At 42.7% G+C, this 21,963-nt stretch overlaps 6 protein-coding genes across 10 annotated transcripts; 1 reads left to right on the top strand and 5 right to left on the bottom strand.

The window, feature by feature from the left end:
• The first annotated feature begins 79 nt into the window (after positions 1–79).
• Positions 80–1,470, top strand: LOC119562498 (serine protease 55). Of its 2 annotated transcripts, none has more exons than XM_037875709.1 (6): positions 80–218; positions 283–430; positions 485–589; positions 790–908; positions 964–1,159; positions 1,220–1,470. In XM_037875709.1, exons 1-6 carry the CDS (start codon positions 89–91, stop codon positions 1,365–1,367), a joined length of 846 nt encoding a protein of 281 aa, XP_037731637.1. In that variant the 5' UTR covers positions 80–88; the 3' UTR covers positions 1,368–1,470. The 2 variants fall into 2 exon arrangements, with proteins under 2 accessions (XP_037731637.1, XP_037731641.1); XM_037875713.1 differs by having other exon boundaries at positions 112–214.
• Positions 1,379–6,167, bottom strand: LOC119562489 (organic cation transporter protein). The gene is made up of 7 exons (XM_037875697.1): positions 5,358–6,167; positions 3,435–3,881; positions 3,220–3,374; positions 2,886–3,054; positions 2,687–2,828; positions 2,451–2,604; positions 1,379–2,386 (listed from the first exon to the last, which is right to left on the bottom strand). The coding sequence occupies exons 1-7, from the start codon at positions 5,471–5,473 to the stop codon at positions 1,857–1,859; spliced, it is 1,713 nt and encodes a 570-aa protein (XP_037731625.1). The 5' UTR covers positions 5,474–6,167; the 3' UTR covers positions 1,379–1,856.
• Positions 6,168–9,540: 3,373 nt separating this feature from the next.
• On the bottom strand, positions 9,541–11,811 carry LOC119558243. Of its 2 annotated transcripts, none has more exons than XM_037871570.1 (3): positions 11,392–11,811; positions 11,152–11,334; positions 9,541–10,466 (listed from the first exon to the last, which is right to left on the bottom strand). In XM_037871570.1, exons 1-3 carry the CDS (start codon positions 11,769–11,771, stop codon positions 9,590–9,592), a joined length of 1,440 nt encoding a protein of 479 aa, XP_037727498.1. In that variant the 5' UTR covers positions 11,772–11,811; the 3' UTR covers positions 9,541–9,589. The 2 variants fall into 2 exon arrangements, with proteins under 2 accessions (XP_037727498.1, XP_037727506.1); XM_037871578.1 differs by having other exon boundaries at positions 11,382–11,668.
• Positions 11,812–12,783: 972 nt separating this feature from the next.
• LOC119563105 (organic cation transporter protein) lies at positions 12,784–14,935 on the bottom strand. The gene has a single exon (XM_037876347.1). It carries the CDS (start codon positions 14,626–14,628, stop codon positions 12,994–12,996), a length of 1,635 nt encoding a protein of 544 aa, XP_037732275.1. The 5' UTR covers positions 14,629–14,935; the 3' UTR covers positions 12,784–12,993.
• A 1,262-nt stretch (positions 14,936–16,197) lies between these two features.
• LOC119563330 (organic cation transporter-like protein) lies at positions 16,198–18,721 on the bottom strand. The gene has a single exon (XM_037876674.1). It carries the CDS (start codon positions 18,266–18,268, stop codon positions 16,562–16,564), a length of 1,707 nt encoding a protein of 568 aa, XP_037732602.1. The 5' UTR covers positions 18,269–18,721; the 3' UTR covers positions 16,198–16,561.
• A 735-nt stretch (positions 18,722–19,456) lies between these two features.
• Positions 19,457–21,794, bottom strand: LOC119547680 (prolyl 4-hydroxylase subunit alpha-2-like). Of its 3 annotated transcripts, XM_037854643.1 has the most exons (8): positions 21,593–21,794; positions 21,377–21,528; positions 21,126–21,276; positions 20,881–21,074; positions 20,220–20,806; positions 20,114–20,164; positions 19,878–20,046; positions 19,457–19,817 (listed from the first exon to the last, which is right to left on the bottom strand). In XM_037854643.1, the coding sequence occupies exons 1-8, from the start codon at positions 21,778–21,780 to the stop codon at positions 19,714–19,716; spliced, it is 1,596 nt and encodes a 531-aa protein (XP_037710571.1). In that variant the 5' UTR covers positions 21,781–21,794; the 3' UTR covers positions 19,457–19,713. The 3 variants fall into 3 exon arrangements, with proteins under 3 accessions (XP_037710571.1, XP_037710582.1, XP_037710590.1); XM_037854654.1 differs by lacking the exon at positions 21,593–21,794 and having other exon boundaries at positions 21,377–21,576; XM_037854662.1 differs by lacking the exons at positions 21,377–21,528; positions 21,593–21,794 and having other exon boundaries at positions 20,881–21,054; positions 21,126–21,270.
• Positions 21,795–21,963: the final 169 nt, after the last annotated feature.

Genomic DNA, 21,963 nt, shown 5'->3' with positions numbered 1-21,963 from the left:
TTTTTTTGTACTTTTATTTGCATAGTAACTGTTTCTCTATTAGCAACCTGCTGACGGTCATATGTCAGTGTCTTTTCAAAGCCCAACCATGAAGGCTGCTTTAGATCTCAGCCCCTGGAAAAGGTTTTACTGGCTGCTCCTCAGTGTCTTGCTAAATTCTGGACTTAAATCCTGTCGGGCAGTTCCCATTGTTGGTGGTCGGATCGTGTCAACCGTGGGCAGTACATCATTAAATTCCCTAACTTGGACGACTAACTGAATGCTCTTGAATTCCATTTAAAGGCAGCACAAGTAAATATCCCTTTATGGTCTCATTGCAAGATGTTATCAAGGGAAATACCACGAAAAGAGTCTCCTATCAACACTTTTGCGGTGGCAGCCTGATAAGCGATCGTTGGATTCTGTCCGCAGCTCACTGCATTTGGAGAAAGTTGGTATTGAGCCTCTAAGAAATTTCTCATTTCGAGCTTCTGGGTATTCTTAGGAACATTCACAATATTGCTGCCTTCATTGGCTATGAGAATATTGAAAACATTGGGCAGCTGGAACCATATGGTCTGGAAAGCGCCGAGTATATTTACTTCCAACCGTGAGTAATCAGTTGAGTCAAGTTTAATACTCCCCTCCTAAAGAGATTTGGAGATTACCACAAAGGGAAATTGACTCAGCAAGTGATTTGCTCTGTATCAAAAAGAGAAAAGACTTCTTGAACATTTGTTTAAGAAGATTAAGTGTTTCTTGTGTAAATATTAAATGTTTTACTAAATCGAATGATATTTTTTAATGCAGATCAAACTTTCGGAATGATATAGCTTTGCTTTACATGAGACGTCGCTACTGGAGTCTTTCGAGCAATGGCCTACAATTTGCCCAACTGCCTCCCCAAGGAATGAAACCAGACCAAAATGGTATAATTCAACCGCATACAAATTTATCATAATATCTAATTCTTTAATCTCCTAGAATCCTGTCGCATTATTGGGTATGGAGCCACACAGCATGCTGGACCATGCCAAAAGAAACTTTTCGAGGCCGATGTTCGGGTGATCGATAATCAAAAGTGTCGGGATATTATAGGACATATCTGGGCGCCACAGAATGGAGCGAATACGGTGTGTGCTCTGGGCAACAATCAGGACTCTTGTCAGGGAGATTCGGGGTAAAAACAAGTACAGAAGTTGTACATTTTAATTGCTAAATGAATATTTCGATCTTTTAGCGGTCCCCTAATCTGTCCTTATGGAGGCAAGGACTATATCTATGGCCTGGTGTCCCACGGACTCACCTGCGGCATCCAGGGAATGCCCAGCATCTACACAGTGACCAGACCCTATTACGATTGGGTCCAACTGCTGATGCAGTCCTAGATCTCTGCTGATCACGTATAAATAGAATATTTATTATGCGATATCAAACAGAAAAACAGTTATGAATATACATACTTAAACAATGCAGGAATAGCACGGATTATCAACGAACTTAGGCTAAAGTACTGTAGGTATATATAATATTACATAAGACTAACTAAAATAACCGTTTTCACGATGCGATTTATCAGTCTGTCTTTTGTTTTTCTTTTTTTTTAAGTAGTCATAAAAAACTGTGCTTAAGTGTAGAGAAAAATTTCATTTTCACTTTAAATTGCTTTGGCTATAATCAGATACTACAAGTTTGTTATAAGGTAGTTTCATAAACAGGAATATGAAATAGCAACAAACAGCCTGAGGTGTATACGATTACTAGACCCCGTTTTAGGTATTGGTTTAATAATTAAAAATGGTTTGATCTGAGTTCTGAACTGATAAATCATGTCGTGAAAATGGGACTTAGCCTAGATGCGAGGCCGTCTCCTTCAATCACGGTTTCTCGGGCTGCTCTGCCGGAGCGGAGACCTGGGTGTTCTCCACCTTGTCGGAGAGCTTCCCCGTTCCCGTTTCCGGAAGTGTGAGGGTCAGGAGGCCAGCTACTAGAACGCAGCAGCCGCAGATCGTTGTTGGAATGTACCAGCCGAGGGCTCCCAGGCAATCGACCACATAGGGGGCCGAAATGGAGCCCACGTGGGCGAAGGTGGAGCAGGTTCCCAGAGCAGAGTTGCGAATCTCGGTGGGATACAGCTCGGCTGTGTATAGAGTAACCACGGAGTAGGTGGCGCTAATGCCAAATCGACCCAGCATGGCAAATCCCACGATCCAGGTGGTGCTTCCAGCGGGTACGGAGAGGACGAGCAGCAGGGATACACCTGTCCAGAGGAACAGGAACATGGTGGTGAGCCGACGACCGGTGAAACGAAGCATTACAACTGGCACCAAATAGGACGGTATATCCACCAGCCCAGTGCCTATGATGTACAGATACCTCGACACCGACAGATTGGCAGCATTGAGAGCTGAAGGATTGGATATATTATTAGTATTATAAATATTAGATACCCTTCCTCATGGACAACTCACCCGTCACATAGTAACTCAGCGAAGAAACGCAGAACATGAAGTACGACGCAAATATCATCTTGCGCACCCTGGGATTGGCATACAGCTCAATGATGGACTTAAGAGGACCGTTCTTAAGTTTATCCCCCCAGGAGAAACCCACTTTCGGTTCCAGCTGCAATGGTAACATATATATATTCCATAAGTTCTCTGCTTGGCAACTAGAATTATATATTCTTATGGAACTTTGCACTCACCGACTTCTTATCGGTGACGATTGGAGAGGAGGCTGCACCGGCGGGCTGAATTTGGTAGTGGCTGGGCTGTCTGAAGAGAATCTTGTAGACGCGATCGTATCTTTGGTTTGCAATCAGCCAACGGGGTGATTCATTCATCAGGCTAAAAATTGGGAATATTTATATAACATAAGATATCACATAACTTTGATAAACGTACTAGCAGTTTAGGATGAGCAGCACAGAGGGAACGGTGAGGGCCAATTGCAGATGCCTCCAGGGTTGGATGATGTAGCCCATCACTGCCAGGATGATCATGCCCACGGGATAGGAGGCCGAGAAGGCAATCGACATCCAGGAACGATGCTTCAAGCAGATGTTCTCCACGACTAAAAAAATAAAATAAATATGTGTTACTAATGATACAATAAGTATTGGCAGTTAACACTGCTATGAGGTATTTCGTAAGTAAGCGATAAATGTAATCTTCCTTTAGGAATAAATTTGCCCTAGTTACTTATAACTTAGATTGTCACAATAGTTTAGAAACTTACTCATGGTAAAGGCGGGGTAGAAAATACCAGATGAAGCTGCTCCCAGTGCGAAACGTCCTGCCAGGAAGATACTATACCAGGGCGAGAAAGTGCAGAAGATACTACCCACTACAAAGAAGACAGCTCCGAGGGTAAAAGAGGTTTTGCGACCAAATCTGCAAAAAACCATTTATCAGTAACTAAGATATCATAGAAAAGTACATTTTTCAACCCACTTGTCGGCCAGTATGCCAAAGGAAAAGGATCCACAAAACTTTCCCAACGATAATGAAACCTGGGCAGAGGTCCGTTGGATGCTCCTGTCGCAGGTGAGATCCCAGTCCGAAACGAAGGTGCTCTCCGGATTGGCGAACTCATGGCGACCCTTGACCTTGCAGGATACCTCAACGGGCAGGGAAATTTCATTCAAGTGACTGGTGTAGTTAAGGGCCGCCTCGTAGGACATCTTTGCCAAATGACCATAGTTCCAGTCCCACACGGTGCATCCACCCGATTCCAAACCCTTCCCGGCAATCTCCCGCTTTTGGGCCAATGTCCAGTTGGTGTCCTGCAGATCCGTAATACCACACCACTGATCATCGGGCAGGTGACCCAACAATGTGTAGGAGGACACATGGAATCCATTCAATATATTCGGAGTTACACACAGAAAGAAAATGGCCCTGATGGGAGAAATAGAACATTACAATAAGTTATTTGCCAGTTAGGTAAATTTCACTTTACTGCTAATTGGGATTTTGTTTTCGCAGATAAAATATATTTCGTATCCGGACAAATTGTTTACAGCACGCAACTCCAATTGGTCGCACATTGACACCGCTTGGCTAACTGATCGTTGGAATGCAAATAATAACGTTGATCAAAACATCGGAGTAAAAACAAAGCTGTGAAGGCTGTAATTTGTGGGTGATATATAATATTATGGTTATGTATGCTGCTCACATAATCACCTAATGGCAGTTAAAGATTCGGCAGAGCAGTGTCGTTAATCATCAAACAAATCGGGTAACCGGAACGCAGTGCGCAATATTTACATATCCGACTTTTTCACGTGACTCCCCCACCCACAAAGCACGTAGATCGTAAAAATTCAAGTCACTGTATATGATTTCGGGGGTAAGTGCTTTAGTGTAGGACTTCCTCCAGTGACTCAGTTGAATGACTTTCAGTGCACATGTCCTCCAGCCAGAGATCGTATCAGATAGGAATCATTACAATCCCGATCTGGGTAATGGAACCGGTACTCGTACCGATTTCACGATCCCACATCGCCCGATCTTAATTCACAAGTCTTATCACTTACGATTAAGCCTAATGGAATCGTATGTATTACTACACATATATATGCGCTGATATGCCAGATTTGCATTCTATATTTAAATCCTATACCGGGCGATCGCCCATATGACCGTTGCCCCTCGATTGGAACCCAACTGGGTGAGTCTTCGATCCCGGCCTAAAATTACCATCAGGAAGCCCCTCTGCAATTAGCTTACTTTTAAAAACATACCTTATCGAACTGTGGCAAAAAGTTAATTGATCTTAGGTCTTGAATTTAATTGTGGTGAGTGGTTCGCGGTTAAAATAGGGTTTTAGCTCATACTGACGCCCAATCAAGCGGAAAAACTAATTAAATCAATCAAATTACGAGGAGAAAAGTGCACCACCCTGAGTAATGTCAACAATTTCTAAAAACTCAACCTTTCAAAGCTAGCACACTGCGTTCACTATGAAGTGGGTCAAGTGGAACGTGATTCGAGTCGAGCTAAAAAGCGACTTCCTCAACTTTGAGCGAATTATGGCAGAAATATGATTCCTACTTTTCGCACTGAGACAGTGATCTGAATAGAATCGCCAAAAACTAGATTACAGGCTGAGCCCATTGAGCCCCAATGTTGAGTAAAGGCATAACAATCTTAATCCAAAATCTACATAACTTTTAAGAAAGGATTATTTTTCAAATCGCCTAGTAATATCTTGGCATTTAATTCTCAAATTTGTTGAAAACTAAAGAAGAGCAAATAATAATATCCTATGCAATCTAAAAGATTTTTAAAATTTTAAAGGAATTTCAAGTAGAAAAAGGACAATTATATCCTTATTTGAAACTATATTTTATTTAATCCCCAAGTCCTTACCACACAAAGGCTCCTCCACTGCCCACGATTTCCAGCTGCTTGGTAAGCAAATCCTTCATGCTTTCCTCGCTGATCGTTTCGCGACTCTTCTCCGGATTCTCCTTCGATTGAGTCATGTTGGAAAATGCAATATCACAGCTACTCGCGGTACTCAAAATTCGAAATCACGCCTTCGAAGATGATAAAGATGATGTGGATGTGGATGTGGATGATGATGATGATGATGTTATGTGCGGCAGACGACTGACCCCACGCAGACGAATCTTGCAGATTGCAGTGAGGTTCGCGTTTCTGACACTGAACTTGGATTCCTTGGCTGTGCAATCTATTTTTGATCTTATGCAAAAACAGTGTATTCCGAATTTGTTTCGGATCTTAGCTTAGGAACCTTAATCGAGGATCCGTTGGGTGCATTCACTCCAAGCGATGGAGATAAGACCCGCCTTCAGATAAATATTCACTTTCACTTTCGCCCTCGTAATATTTTCGGGGGATCTGTTGTCGTTCCTTCGGTGGCTGTTTATCTATCGGCTGGTTCTATTTTCTGTTTATGTTTTCTCAATTGGTAATGCAACACATGGGAGCTTTGACGGACAGCGACACGTTTTTTTTTTTGTATTTTGTTTTTAGTATTCCGTTGTTGTTTTCGGTTTAAAAATTTCCCTCAAGTTAAAATAAACATGAAAATGAAATAAAATTTTTTTTATTTTGTGGGATTCTCTTTATTTTTTGGGTGCTGCAACGCGTGCAGTTGCGTTTTCCTCCGGTTTTCACCGATGTTGCTATCAACTACTTGTCGCTTCGGAAGCGTCTCACAAACTAAGCCCACGGGAGGCCGATCGCAGCGTTTTGTATGCCGTTCCATTGGGGCATTGGGGGGCTTTAAAAGGGGGTGGGGGGGGGCGGCGTTGGGAGGAGGAGCAGCGGTACTAACATCGCACTCGGTCAGTGCCTCAGTACCGCCGCCTCTGTGATTCACTCGCTCGGGATCGCTCGGCTCTTCCCGATCCAAATACTCGGGGCACATTTATGTTGATTCTTTTTTGGATTCGAGTGCAAGCATTAACAAAAAATTTAAAAAAGCAAAATTAAAACACATTCATAGAGCGTCTGAAGAGCGATTCGATTCTTAGCGAGTGTCAAAAAGCGAGCACTCTACAAATAACCAAGGAAAGCTCTGATTTTTCGACTATGCTTCGACTAATTTAATAATTTGAAATCAAAAAAATTACCCTAAATTTGTGTATTTGTCAGCAGCTGCTGTTGTCAAATTTCTGGAATAAGTATAAACGTATAATTAGACTTAAAATTATGGTATTTATTTTTCCTGACAGATTACTTTTCATTGCACAGATCACTTGGGATTATAGCATTGGTAACGAATAATAGGGGGTTGCTACCTCATTATAATTTGTAATTTCAAGGATACTTCTTGTGAATCTCCCTTGAAAACTAAAAAATAATTATTTTTTTACCTATAGGCCTAACATATTTTTGACCTTCAAAAGGAAACTTTTTAAAATTTGTTAGGAGCGTTCATAAGCTATTTACCAAACGGCTTTGGTACTCCTCGAACGAGAGTACAAACAAAGAGTTCCTCATTATAAATGCGTCGAACAACATGAAAACATTTAAATACGCTTTCGAGCACTTGAACATATGGCCGTGTGGTCGTACCCTCGCCCAAATCCCTTACATTCCATTACACTCGCGGTACCCGAACCTCATGACATATTTACATTAACAGGCCGTTTAATTCTGTTGTCTCTGAATTTCATTACAATTTTCCCATTCGCTTTGGTGATATTCGAGAGTCGGGTATTGTTTACATTTTTGTTTTCGAGTTGCGCTATTCGAAATTCCCAAAGAGCAATCGGTTAGAAAATGAAAGAGCGCACTTTTGAATGGCACTGTTGTATACAATGTAGAAAAATTGCTTTCTCATAATTTGATATTCTCTTGGCGAACTTGTGAATGAATCCAGAAATAGAGTTTCGTGTTCAAAACCAACTTGAACCAGAAGTCTGAATCGGGAGGATGAAATAGAACCAGATTTCTACGCAGTGACCGAATCAAGTGATTCGATTAAGGTTAACCTGCGTTATCGGCGAACATCGAGAGTCCTCAACTCTGGCCAAGATCAATTGAACTCAATGAATCGATCGTCGTCAATATCTTAACTACTAACCCTGCGGGAAAAGATAGAGATTGGCCTTGAAGGGTGGGCTGGTATGGGATAGTATGGGATGGGATTGCGGCATATGTATATTCCCTATATTCCATTTATGAATCTCTTTGTTATCGCAATCTAATTTTAGCCTTGCCGCAATTGTTGTTCACTTGTTCGGCTTTATTCGCTTCCCAGGCGCATTCTGTTCAACTGTGAAAATCGCCCGAGAGTTAGCCGTTCTAACGGTTCTAGTTCTACCTGGTATTATTCTAGTACTCTAGCTGTAATTAGAGCTTTATGTACAGTGGTCGGCATATGTATTTTGACAAAATAAAAGTTAAGTATACTCATAACTTGAATTTACTTCTTGTAAACTATAGGCATCAATGGAAAGGTAATTTCAATGCCGTTTGAATGATACAATACATTTCTTTACCCATTCAGTACTTATTGAAAAGGACAAATTTGTGTAAATCAACTTTTAAATTTTTTTTAAAAACTTTTTTCTTCGACTTGAAAACTTAAACTTTTTGATGCAAAAAGTTTCTTCAAACAAAAATAATAGTAACTGCAAAAAGAATTTTTCAAAAATCATTTTTCTTATATTTTTTATGAATTTTTGAAAATGCTTAAAAACAGGCATTTGAGCCATATTTTTCTCTTTTTCATACAAATTTATTCCGACATTGTCACCTTCAAAAAATCATAAAAAATATAAGGAAAATGATTTTTGAAAAATTCTTTTTGCAGTTACTATTATTTTTGTTTGAAGAAACTTTTTGCATCAAAAAGTTTAAGTTTTCAAGTCGAGGAAAAAAGTTTGAAAAAAAAATTTAAAAGTTGATTTACACAAATTTGTCCTTTTCAATAAGTACTGAATGGGTAAAGAAATGTATTGTATCATTCAAACGGCATTGAAATTACCTTTCCATTGATGCCTATAGTTTACAAGAAGTAAATTCAAGTTATGAGTATACTTAACTTTTATTTTGTCAAAATACATATGCCGACCAGTGTATGTATGTTCATGCACTTGGGCGTGCCTCCATTAGAAATTCAATTGTCGGTAGTTTGGGTTGGACCCCCGTATTAGATTTTGATTAGGCTTCTATTGTTTACCGACCGCACGTGCAGTTTCCTACGGATATGTATTATTCGTCAACGGGGTGGTGACTTAAAGAACTATGGGTTGTCACAGTTCCGATTTACTTTATCCATGCCCGCAGTTTCGCTTGCAGGCCACTTGGGTCAATCCATTCAGTGCTAATCTAATAATAGCCACCTCATCTGCATAATCGCCAAGAATTCTTTATAATGTGATAAGCTTTGTCATAAAAAGATATATGGCAATTTAAGGAGATGTCAGGCCTAATTTAGAAACAGCTCAGAGAAAAATGCACACAGAAGAAAAATGGCAAGCATAAACACTTTTTTAATGGTTATAACATTGTAAATTTTCATTGTAAGACTTAGAGAATGAATACTACTCAAAAGGCGGGCCCCAATAGAAAATATTTATGGGACTTTGTAGTTATTTGACAGCACAGCTTTTATGTCGATGTGGCTAAAAAAAGTGAAGTTCCACAACACATAAAATTTAAATAGAATTTTCTCGCTGAATTGACTTATGTTAATTTTAATAAAACCAAAACTGTCTAAATAATTGAAGGATTTTTTCCGAGGCCAACCAAATAAACATGATCTACATTATAATGTATTCTAAACTACTTAATTGTGCCACTAAATTCCTCTCGATACCTTACCCCCCACATATGAAAACCTTTGAGATGATAATTCCTACTTATAACGACAGCACAATTTAGCCAGTCAGGCGTTGGCGATGCTTAAGTGAATGATTGCCGACGAAACGAGACGGGAATTGTGCACAAATTCGTAGAAATCTAGGCGTTGCAAAACTCACTAAATTCAATGAGGGCATTTAAGACATGCTTTAAGAGCCACTCGACCTGAGATTCGAGACTAAGCCCCAGACGAATGGCGTGGGTGACAAGGTCGTCTTCGAAAACAGAAACTTTAATTTCTATAGAGACATGGGTAATCCCTATGAGGTCGACCTGGCGTAGCCAAAGTTCAGCAGCCAGATGAGTCCGAGAACAAAGAGGCTGTAGAAGGTCACGTTGTAGAGATTGAGACGGCTGAGGAGTCCCCTGATTCTGCCCGAGGTGCGGGCACCTTCCTGGGTATTCTTCGGCCTCTCATCCAGCATATCCTTCCAGCTGACCACCTGGGGTCGGACCACAAAGAGGGCATTCACCGCCGCCCGGAAGCCACTCTGCACAGCTCCACCCATCAGACTGCGATAGCTGGTGCCCACAGCGGAGGAACTTGACCAGATGACCCGGTGCCAGGGCTTCGTTTGCGGCTTGTGGAGCGCCTCGTTGAGCTCATCGGTGGAGCATTGACTCTCCAAAGGCTCTCGCATCTCCTCGCCAAAATGGCTGGCCAGCAGATCCATCACCTCCTCCAGAACCTCGTCCTGATCCTCTGGTGAGTGCAGCATGTAGCCGCAAAAAGTGGCCATCCGGCACTCGTGTCCACTGACCAGCGGCTGGGAGCTGAGAAAGTTCCCAGAGTAACCAAGATCTGACCAAAAGGATTTGGCATATCTAAACTGGAACTGACTGATCAGGCGGCGGGGTGGATTTTTCAATTTGGTGGCCACAGGTGGAAGAAAGGCCCTCGGAATGCGGGGCTCGAACTCCAATTTCTGCACTTTATTCCAGGGTAAAGCTAGGATCACAGCCTGGGCCGTGTGACTATTCCCCAGATTATCCGTCACCTGGGCATAGTTCTTGAAGTGTTCCACTTTCTCTGCTTTGCAGTTTAGCATAATCTTAGTGAACTGCATCTGCTCCAAGATGTTCTCTATAAGTAATTGCGTTGGGACCTCATAGAAACTGCTCGGGTAGGTAAAGTAGCTAGAGATGAGGCGAGTAATTAGAATTTTATAGGGTTCATTAAGTTCAGTAATGAAAAACTAACTAAGGGGTGGGAAAATGAATGTTTGATGGGGTACATTAATTGCACTGATGTAAAGATCTTTGCCAGCTAATCAATCAAAGCCAGGTTATAAGTGATCTATAAACAATTTATGGGAATTCTAAGTCTGTAGTAACTGAGAAAAGTGACACATACGTGATCTATAAAAGTTAACTAATTCAAACTGGGTAATCAATCATTTTCGAGGGGTTGTTTTTCATGTGGGCTAATTACTAGACGTGCTCTATTATTTAAATTTTGTGTTGGCAAGTGTTCTTTATTCAAAAAAGAGCTGCTTTACTTTTTATTACTAGCTTTTAAATAATCTTAATGCGGTCATCACACCTTTGTTTCGTAAAGCTATGACATGAATATTACAATGTGTTTATCAGGTTCTAAATTATACAAAAAACTGGAAGTGTATGACTGCTGGTATTCACAGCTAAAAGTAGATTATGGGAAATCATTTATCGCATTACATAAAACTAAAAATTATTATGATGATTAAGTACCACTGGAAATCGAATATTATTAAAATAAATCAAATTTCTGAAATACTATCATCTACTTTTAACGTATTAATAACTAAACTGATCTTGAGTGAACAATATGTTTTTTCCTTACAAGTCGATAAGCATTTTAAGACCTCCACAAGAGCTGCAGACGGACATGAAGACATCGTAGTCCACCTCATTGGCAGGAACCCCGCAAACCAGTTCCACCAGGTTGAGCATGAAGTTCCGTGATTTGTTGAAGAACAAATGATGGCGGATATGCTGATCCATGTTGGAGACCCGCTCCCGAAGGCTAAGAAATAGATCGTAACTTAGTGTAGACTTAATATGATGATTTACCTCAACGCACTTGAACCGTTTCGAGCGAAACTTGGACATCCGCAGGTCCAGCATTTCGATATATCGTCCCAGCTCGAATTTGGCCGGCAGAGCGGTGAGTCCTCGATCCAGATCCCAGCACCTTCGCATCTTGCCATTGTCGTACCTTCTCCGCCGGGGCGACAACTGGATGAGGGTCAGAAAGGAGAGCATATCCTGCTGGGCGGCATCCACCAGTCGTGTGTTATTCTGTCCCAACTGGCCACCCAAAACCCCGCTCGCCTCGATGATCCTCACCTTCAGGGTGCTCTCCATGGAAAGGATCTTGAGGGCGGATGCCAGACCCGAGAGACCCGCACCCACAATCAGTACGTCCAGTTCCGGAGTCTGTGTGCCGAAGGGCAAGTCCATTGCCGGTGAAAAATGTAAATTGTCATTTTATGTACCCAAATTTAAGGTGAATACTCCAGCCAAGATAGTTTGACATGTTCGGAACAGTTTGAGAAGGTTGCTCGGTGAAATGAGGCATACTTTTGGGCTTTACGTTCTTGTTATTGTTTAAAACCGATCTTATAAAACCAATCGATCACCCCATTTCTTGGCATTCTAGATAAGTTTAATCAAAATCAAAACTCTTTATCTGAATATCAGTCTAGAGGAATCATATAGATAGAGATATTTATAGGATCGTTTATGAGTTTTAAAGTTATATTACCATATTAACCATAGTATTGTTTTCAAAATGTAACTACAAAATAATAATTGATTTCAGCACCTGAATATTATCTTTCATTAATGCTAAGTAATGCAAATAACATTTCAAATTGAATTTTTCAAGGTGATCTGTTTATAACTACGTTTGTTTTAATTATTCTTTGAGAAGTCATTAAATTAGAATAGCAAAACATAGGGAAACCCTAGGGTATTCTGTAGTCTTTATTTATTGCTCACAAGCAATGTTGGGGTAAATATCAATATACATATACGAATTCCGGAACCATATGTCGATAATACTTTATTTATTCTATATAATTACAAAATACTTGATCTACTTGATCAGTTCATTGAATTCAACCTAAATGAAATTATTTCCATGTGGGTGCGGGGCCTTGATTTTCCTATCAACGACACCGTTGACAGTATTCACTTTTATCATCGCCAGTGATATGTGAAGGGCACTTCGTTAGCTATAATTAGAACAAAATTATAACGGAAACATATGGAAAAAACCACTTTCTCCGGTGAGCAAGTGCATTAGGAGATTGCACCCGATGAGATGGGACTTTTTTTCTTATCAGCCGCGACCATTTAGACCTAATTCTTATAATGAGCGAATTATAATCGCCTCGGCGACTTAACGACCCGCCTCAATAAAAAAACTTTTCATAAAGTTCGTTGAACAGACTGAAAATACAAGTCGCAATTACCATTTATATTTACATTTCTTTTATTAAAACGCTTCTAAAGGTAAACAAATAGAGTTGAGTTCAGTTTAGAATGGAATGAATTGGAATGTCTCTAGAGAAATGGAAATGCGCGGAATGCTTAAATTCGTTGAAATGACCAGGGCGCGAGCCAATTAAGGCCATTAGTTTAGATTGAGTAAAGTGCCTGTCTCGCAATCCAGCTCCAATTAGCTGGACTTTCCATTGAGCATCCCGGTTAGCTCTTGAGCTTCTTGTGGCGCCGAAGACTTCTTCCCGAAATTCTCCCCATCCTCAATGGTCTCCGGCATGGGTTTGTTCAGGGTCTCTGGGAGAAGAAGGGACAGCAGGCCAGCAGTGAGGGACAAAGCTCCGCAGATGATCAGCGGCAGTGGTCGCCAGATCTCGCCCAGCATCTTGAGGTAGGGTGCCAGAATGCCACCCACTCGGGCCACCATGGAGGAGGCTCCCAGACCCACATTCCTCACCACCGTGGGGAACTGTTCCGCCGAGAAGATGTAGATGGTACCATAGGACGAGGTGATGGCCAGTTTCCCAATCATGGCGCAGGCGATGATCAGCCAGTTCATGTCACTGGGCACGAAGATGGTGGCCAGGAGACTAACCCCAGCTATCATCATGGTTCCACACAAGATGGAGCGACGACCCCAGCGATTGAGGGTGAACAAGAGCAGCACATAGCCAGGAATCTCGACGGCGCCAGAGATCATAAAGTTAACCAGTTGGTTGCCACCCAGGTTATTTGTGTTCCACGAGAGACCATAGTAGACACCACTGTTTACAAACCAATCAAAGAAGATTAGGAGAGTCTTCCGGCGGAGATTGGGAAACCGGAGGAGATCAAAAACGGTGGCCGCCGGCTGGTTTGCCGTCAGCTCATCCTGTTTCTTCTTTTCGGCCACCTCGTCCACCAGCTGATCATAGATCTGATTGGGAATCTGCACTCGGTTCTCCTTGGCCGCCTTCTTGATGATCACAAAGGCCTCCTCCTGGCGACCCTTGAGCAAAAGCCAGCGGGCAGACTCCGGAATGATCCAATAGTAGCAGATGAAGAGGAGTCCCGGCAAGGTCAAGGCAATCTGCAGCCATCTCCAGTCGTGGATGAAGTAGGCAAATCCCGCTGTGAGCATAAATCCCACCGAGAAGAACATCTGCATGGCCACTCCGGCAAAAAGGCGATACGAAGAGCCCACCATCTCCAGGGCAATCACATAGGCCACGAGGAAAACTCCCGACGTGGTGGCACCCACAATCATTCGCGAAATGGTGTAGCTGAAGTACTCGGGCGACACGGCGGCCAGGACACCAAAGATCATCTGAAGAACCAGCGAGGTGAAGAAGGTGGGCTTGCGTCCCAGCTTGTCGGACATCTGGCCAAAGATGAAGCTCCCAAGGAGCACGCCCAGCATGAAGATGGAATCACTGGTGGCTGCCAGGAAAGCCCGGTTACAAACCAGGTTCCATTCGGTCACAGCACTATTGAGGAACTTGCTCTGGTCATAAACATAGCGGGAACAGCTCTTGGTTTCATTACTAGTCCTGGGCTGACTGCCATTTAGGTACTCCCCACTGTAATCCACATCGTAGTAGGCACACCTTTCCCCCACGGGAAACGAGAGGTTCCACAGGTGGGTGGGTAGCTCATAGGTGGCACTGCCATTCTCGTAGGGCAACTCACATCGAAAGTCGGGCTTGGCCAGCAGGAATACACCGGCCAACTTGTGGAATGCACAAACGATGGCCGGCAGGCAGAGAAGGTAGTAAATGCGCTTCTGATACGGTCCAAATTCACCCAGGTGGGTGATGACGTCGTCGTAGCCCATGGTTAGATTATAGTTAAGGGCCAAACAGGTGTCACACGTGAGATTTGCGCGTTGTCAACCGTCGAGTGTCGTACGATAACTGGCCAGCGGTTCAATATTCGCGGCACCGTGACGTATGCGCAACTTATTATCGCAGCGCGTTGCGTATGCGCCCCGTGAACCCGTTCGATTGTGCAACAATCTTTGAATCTGGTTGGAAAACGGAACCAGGTTGCAGCTGCAGTAGGAGCAGCAGCTGACCTCCAGCCAGCGAATCTCGGACTTGGAATTGATCTTGGAGTGCGCGATCGACCGCTCGCCAGCTGCCTCAGTCTCAGACTGAAATCAGAAAAAACAAAGAGCTCCGGCGAACCCAGAACGCCCGCCTATCAGCGTGTCTGTGTGAGCGGTCTCAGGCTGTGAGTGTATGCGTGCAGAGCAGCGTTCTCCGTTCCGTTCCACCCTGTGACCAATTTATTGATCAGCGATCGAGGCAAGAAAATCGAAATAGGTTTAATAGTTCCCATTTCCCAAAACAGGGATGAAAACGGGGGACGGGTAGATAGGATGACCAGCTGCCTCACTGATTTGGACATCGTACGATGTCAATTAGAGCCCTCAGGAACATCTCCTGACCAAGGAAAGAGTCCACCGATTGTGGCCTGATTCCAAACTTTCTGCCGGCAAAAGATAAATTCTTTATCTCGCGAACAGTTGGGGTCAGATTCACTTAATCGATTAACTCAAAAATGATGCTTTAATAACATATAATAACATATAAACAAAGTCTTATACCCATTCCTTAACTCAACAAAAATGAAAAATTCTAAGAACTGAATATATATTTTCGAGTTTTTAATAAAAAACAACGCAATTTTTTTGTAAGCTCCGATATCTAAACAAAAAATATTGGAATGAAATAATGAAAACTTAATATTCTAATTAAAAAAATGCTGTTTAAATTTGAAATATATTCAATGTAAAATCAAATTATTTGCTATATTAAAGAAAACATATCTTTATTACCTCGTCTGTATATTGATATACACATATGTGTTCACGTTATGGGTTTTACTTGTGTGTGCATATAGATAATAAACACTCTTCTAAAACCCTGCTCTTTCAATCGAATCGGGACTCTCTCTTTTCGGTTGACTTCTCTTTGCCCCAGTATGTTTCCATTTGTTATCTCAAACATTAGCATGCTTGTTCGAAAATATTAATTTGAAAATGCAGAGAACATGTTGTGGTGCACTCTAAAATTGTAGCTAACGATCCACTTTCCGAACAGCCACGTATGAAATAAGTTCAAGGGCAAGTATTTATGCGAATATTATGTAGTCACCCTGAGGAATCGTATGATTATGACTCGCATTCCAAATATTTCTTTTTCCACAAGTATAACTAAGCATTTTGTAATCTCGTGATACGAATTAAGTGCGGTTCCATTTCTCAAACGACAGTCTCGTGTTTTTGGGGGGCTGATAAGAAAATAAACAGCTACGAAAATAAACACTATAAACGGAAACACGTTTCAAGTGACTTTTTGTCCGGGTTTACGAGGGGTCAATAAAGAGGCGGGGAAATAGATTTAATCTCTAGGAAAAATACAATTTATTTCAAAATCATGTCCATGGACTTCATACATGTAATTGGTAAACTAAAGTTAAATAGATTTAGGAATAAATTAAATACGGGGTTTCCATGTGATTTCCCCTGGAAAAACCCCTTCTTTTATAAGACTAAATTCTAACATGATCATGATCCATTTGATGCTAGCCAATCTTTTAGTTTCTCCTGTCTTCTCTTTTTTGGTTGCTTGTGAGATTTCAGAAATGATATAATACTTGGTCTATTCTTTAATAGGTAAATGCCTCGCCTTTGGCCTGGCCGAAATCTATAGATGCCCTGTAACCTCTGGAGAAGTTTAAGTTAGTTCCGTTCTTGAGATTTCCTAGTACTTGTGGCCATTGGTCTTAAGTCCATTTGCGTCAGTTGATCCCCTCAGGGGCTGCGTTTCTGGGGTCTGCTGGAGTTCCTGGCCCGTCTCCAGGTAGACATCGCCCTTGGTCTTCTTACCAAACCGCTCGCCATCCGCAATGGTCTCCAGCATGGGCTTGTTGTGCGTCTCCGGCAGCAGAAGTGATAGTAATCCCGCTGTCAAGGAGAGGGATCCGCAGATGAGTAGTGGCAGTGGTCGCCAGATGGTGGCCAAAAAGTTAAGGTAGGGTGCCATCATTCCACTGATACGGGCCACCATGGAAGCGGCTCCCAAGGCCACATTCCTAACCACAGTTGGGAACTGCTCGGCGGAGAATATGTAAACGGTTCCGTAGGAGGCAGTGATGGCCAGTTTACCCAACATGGCGCAGGCCACAATCAGGGTGTTCATCTTCTCCGGAATGATGCCGGTGGCCAAAAGGCTGACTCCCGCCAGAACTAAGCAGCCACACAGAATGGATCTTCTACCCCAGCGGTTCAGTGTGAGGAGCAGGAATATATAGGCTGGTATCTCCACAGCTCCCGAGATGAGGAAATTGAGGAGCACGTTGGCACCCAGATTATTGGTGTTCCAGGAAAGTCCGTAGTACACGCCGCTCGTCACAAGCCAGTCCAGGAAGATGAGCAACGTCTTTCGGCGGAGATTGGGGTAGCAGAAGAGATCCCACACAGAGGGCGGTGGTCCCCCATCCTCCTGATCCTCCAGCTTTTGCTTGGCCTTCTCTTCGGAAGGTTCTCCCTCATCCAGCAGATCACTCAAGGTCTCATCACTTATTTCCACCTTATTAAATCTCGCTGCCTTTTGCATATTGGCAATGGCGCAATCTTTTCGCCCCTTTGAGAGCAACCAGCGGGCGGATTCTGGAATGATCCAGTAGTAGCACATAAAGATGATTCCCGGCAAGGTCAGGGCAATCTGTAGCCATCTCCAATCGTGGACAAAGTAGGCAAAGCCCGCTGTGAGCATGAATCCCACGGAGAAGAACATCATCACGAAGATGCCGGCGTAGAGGCGCTTGTCGGGTCCCACCATCTCCATGGCCACCACATAGGCCACCAGGAATACTCCGGATGTAGTGGCGCCCACTATCAAACGGGCGAATGTATAGGTGATGTACTCCGGAGCCACTCCGGCCAGAACTCCGAACAGCACCTGGATGACCAGCGAGGCGAAGAGGATGGGCTTCCGTCCATATTTGTCACTCAGTTGGCCAAAGACAATGCTGCCCAGGAGGACGCCCAGCATGAAGAAGGAATCGCTGGTGGCTGCCAGGAAGTCCCGGCCACAAACCAGGTTCCATTCGGTCACCGCACTATTGAGGTACTTGCTCTTGTCGTAAACGTATCTGGAACAGGCCTTAGTTTCATTGCTACTCCTGGGAATGCTGCCATTTAGGTACTCCACACTGTATTCCACATCGTAGTAGGCACACTTTTCCCCCCGGGGAAACGAGAGGTTCCACAGGTGGGTGGGCAACTCATAGGTGCTACTGCCGTTCTCGTAAGGTAACTCACATCTAAAGTCGGGTTTGGCTAGCAGAAAGACACCCGCAAACTTGTGGAAGGCCACTGGAATGGAGGTCAAACAGATAAGGAAGTAGATTATCTTCTGGTAGCGTCCAAAATCGCCCACATGAACGATGGCCTCGTCGTATCCCATGTTTTTGTTAGAAACCTGAAGAAAATCTAAATTTTAGATTCCTTTTCGCGTAGCAGCTGACTTCGTCGAGCGGTGGCGGTACAATGAATCACTAACTCGGAACCGCTATGCTTTTGGGCTTTATCTCGTGATGTCGAAGCAGTCGGCGGTTCCTGAGAAACAGAGCCCGAATGTTTCGCCACTCGGTTCTCTGCTCCGTTGACGTGTACTTTGCTCCTCCCCCCCCAAAAAAAAAAAGAAAAGAGAGAGAACTCGAGTACAATTCTCCGTTCCGGCAATTATCGGACAACACGTGTTGCCAAAATATTATATGTTGGCCTGGTCAGAACGGAAAACCACAGACGAGAGAGGAAGTACAAAAACGGAGCGGAACTGGACAAAGAAACCGGCACCCGATGCGTCACCTTAGGCCAACGAAACCGAACTAAGCACCAAAAACCAAAACCCAATGCAATAGCTCAGGCAGACCGACAGGGCCAACAAACGCTTATGGACTGAGTGTATACCCGAACCGCTCTGATACTCGGATACCATATATATTATATCCCCGAGTGTTTATGTTGGCGAAAAAAAAAAGAAGACGGGCAAACAAACGCCGGCTGCATGCGCACTCTCTGTGGAATCGGGAGAGTGGTTCTCTAATACCACGATAATGCCGATACCGCGGCACTCCAGTTCCTGGTTATAGGACGGGAGGATGGGAAGTGACTGGTATCGAGCCACCCCTAGTCGTGTTGGTAGCAAATTACAGCGATCCCAGCCGTTTACATGAAAATGCTTTACCAATTTCCATTTGCACAGCCGTTCGAAGTCAGGTAAGTGGAAACTCGAACGCCACATTGTATGTATGGTCGTTCGTCAATCAGGCGATCACTCAAGAGCTCTTGTGCTCTCTCCTCTTCCAATTGAGCCGCGCTCCGACTCCGACAGAAAATTAAGTGAATCTCACAGAAAAACCGAACAAACTCTGGAGTTCAGGGTCTCAACTTTAAGATACTTACTAGTGGTCTATATAAAAATTTCCCCCAGCTTGCAGATTTTATTTCTCATTGTATATATTATGGTCTGGTAAAAACACTTAAGCAACATAAGTTAAGTACTAAAAACAATTGTTAAAAATACTACAACCAAGAGTTCTTTAGAAAAATGTATATTTAAAAATGTATTAAATGTATTTAAACTTTTGGCTAAAATTTATTAAAACCGAATTTATTATAATTATTATTAGCATCAGGGGATAACATAAGATTTTCTTATATTTAAAGACAGTCAATATACCCCTAGAACCTACCAGTACCGGCTATAGAAACCCCTCTCAATTGAGCTCAATTAGTAAGCGTGGCACTGTCCCATTATGAGGGCGCAAAATCAAAGGCGGAAAATCGTACGATACAATGGGTCCTCCTCTTTCACCCTCATCTCTTTCTTCCGCCGGCTTACTAGTATTAGTATTCCTCAAGATCTTCAAATGAATCATCATCGTTATCATATTGCAGAGCGCAGGGTAAGTGGAACATTTGATCCGCAGAATATATCCAGGTGGCGGAAACTATTAAAGTTAAACACAGACAATGTATTAGGGAACTCACTAGTAAGCTGAGTAAACTACCCCATTTGGAACCAATTAAAACGGGACAGGCGCTGTGTGCAGAGTATTTGTCCTTTTGAAGGGTTTTGGGGTTCAGGTTATAGAACAGTAAAGCGGTTCCTTTTTGGGGAGTGTGGCTGATCCGGAGATGGGGGAAAACTGTCAAGCCACCTTGCTCCACGTCACTTAGCTGCAAAGAATCAGGAAATAATTGGATACTTATGCCATTTCGACAAACCAAAGTACACCCAACTTACGTAGAATATCACGGTAGCTAGTCTATCGCCCTCCGAGATAAATATTGTACTCTGAATAAACAATTTTAAAATAAGAATGTTTTTTAAGATAACTACTATGCCTCACATTTGCGCCAAGAGTATCGTAATGGGGCAAATACTGCCCGCCCAAACCGTAGTTGAGCACCAAGAGACTATCGCCGGTTTTCTTGGATCGAAGACCAAATCCCGTAATTTGGCTAATCCTTTGATTGATACTTTTAACTACCCAACTGGAATCTGCGCGATGGAAGTGGCCTTTGGAGGTGCGACCAGGATTCTTTTTCATTTCATACGACTCTCTATCGACGGTAGACGATCGTGTCATAATCGGAATGGTAATATTCTTTAGTTCCGAAATCTCGCTGTCATATATCGCATCATAGTATTTGGCCACAAATGGATCCTCGTTGAGAACCTCCACCTTGAATGGTGCCAATCGCAGGAAGGGATGACTTGTGAAGTCGTAATGGCAGCTTAAGTCGTTGGGATCTTCAAAAAGACCCCGACATCCCTCTTTGTGGGCGGGATAAAACTCCTCATACTGATCTTTTTTTGCTTCTCCCAGCTGATAGAGATCCCTCTTCAGTTGACTTATTTGTCGTTCGATGACCATATCGTATGATGCCCAAGTCAAGGCTTCTCTCAGAATTTTCAAGGCGGAAACTTTCTTATCTGGAAGGATACAAACACGACTTCAAAATCTAGGAAATATAATATTATTATTAAGGTATAGAATAAATACTTACTCATATCTAAAAGGTTTCTGGCATATAATTGCCATGCTTGGGCAAAGTAAAAGCCCATAACCTCCAGTGGTTTAGAAAAGGCAACAAAATAGAAAATCTCGGTCATTTCAAACCAATCTGCCGCTTGCAGATAATATCCTTTCTGATGCCCAAATTTTGCCAGAGCGAAACTGTCTAGAACATCCAAACGAGATCTTTAAAGAGAAGATGCTTTAAGCAAAAGCTTGTTGAAACATATTTCTTACCTATATTGCCTGCCATTTATACGTCCTCGGGAAAGATCATGAACTTTAAGGTCATACATACTGACTAAAAGATAAATGCTATGCCTTGCCTCTGAAAAATCATCTTTCGAGGGCAAATACTCTCGAAGACTTGCCATGTTTTCTATGTCGGCTAAAATAAAATAGGTGAACAGACCGTGAAATAGGTTGAAGCTTTCAAATAACTAAAATTACTTATAAACATTTTTTTTAGAAAATTTAATGGATAATACCTTTTCCATCATTTTGCCGCATAAAGCTCAACCACTTTGGCCAGTCGTGGTGCAGGTGTCTTAGAAGGGCGAACGACTTGATAGCGCTGAAATCTTGGCCAATTCCCCATGTTTCAAACTTGGTCAGTGCCGTTTGCATCTGTTCTATTACTCTGGAAAACTGTATGATCAGCGGAGAATCTTCTTGGCCCGCCGGTTTTCAATTAGTTAACTCACAACTCGAGCGTTTCCAGTTTTTTCTGCAATTTCACTGCATATTCGTAAAGCACTGAGGCGAGTGACTGTCTAACTCGAAGTAGTCTGACCATTTCGGCGGTGGAACTTGAATAGTCCCGATCGCTAAGCACAAAACTTGGTTTGTCAGATAACACCGAGATAAACAGAATTATTATAAGGCTTTTCATTCTGCGATTTACTGGGAGAAACGATCAAGTTAAACTAACTACTTGTCTAACTAGATGCGTTTTAGACACGGAAAAAGCAGAACGAATCATTTCTCAGGCTATAATAGTAATGGAGTAATTTATGAAGTATGTGTACTTTTTACACTGATATTTCCTAGACGGTGCTCCAAAATACATGAACTT

This window comes from Drosophila subpulchrella, chromosome 3R, assembly GCF_014743375.2.
Source record: "Drosophila subpulchrella strain 33 F10 #4 breed RU33 chromosome 3R, RU_Dsub_v1.1 Primary Assembly, whole genome shotgun sequence".
Taxonomy (NCBI): Eukaryota; Metazoa; Arthropoda; class Insecta; order Diptera; family Drosophilidae; genus Drosophila; species Drosophila subpulchrella.
Note: the sequence above shows the minus strand (reverse complement) of the source record. Positions and strands in the feature narration are given on the sequence as shown.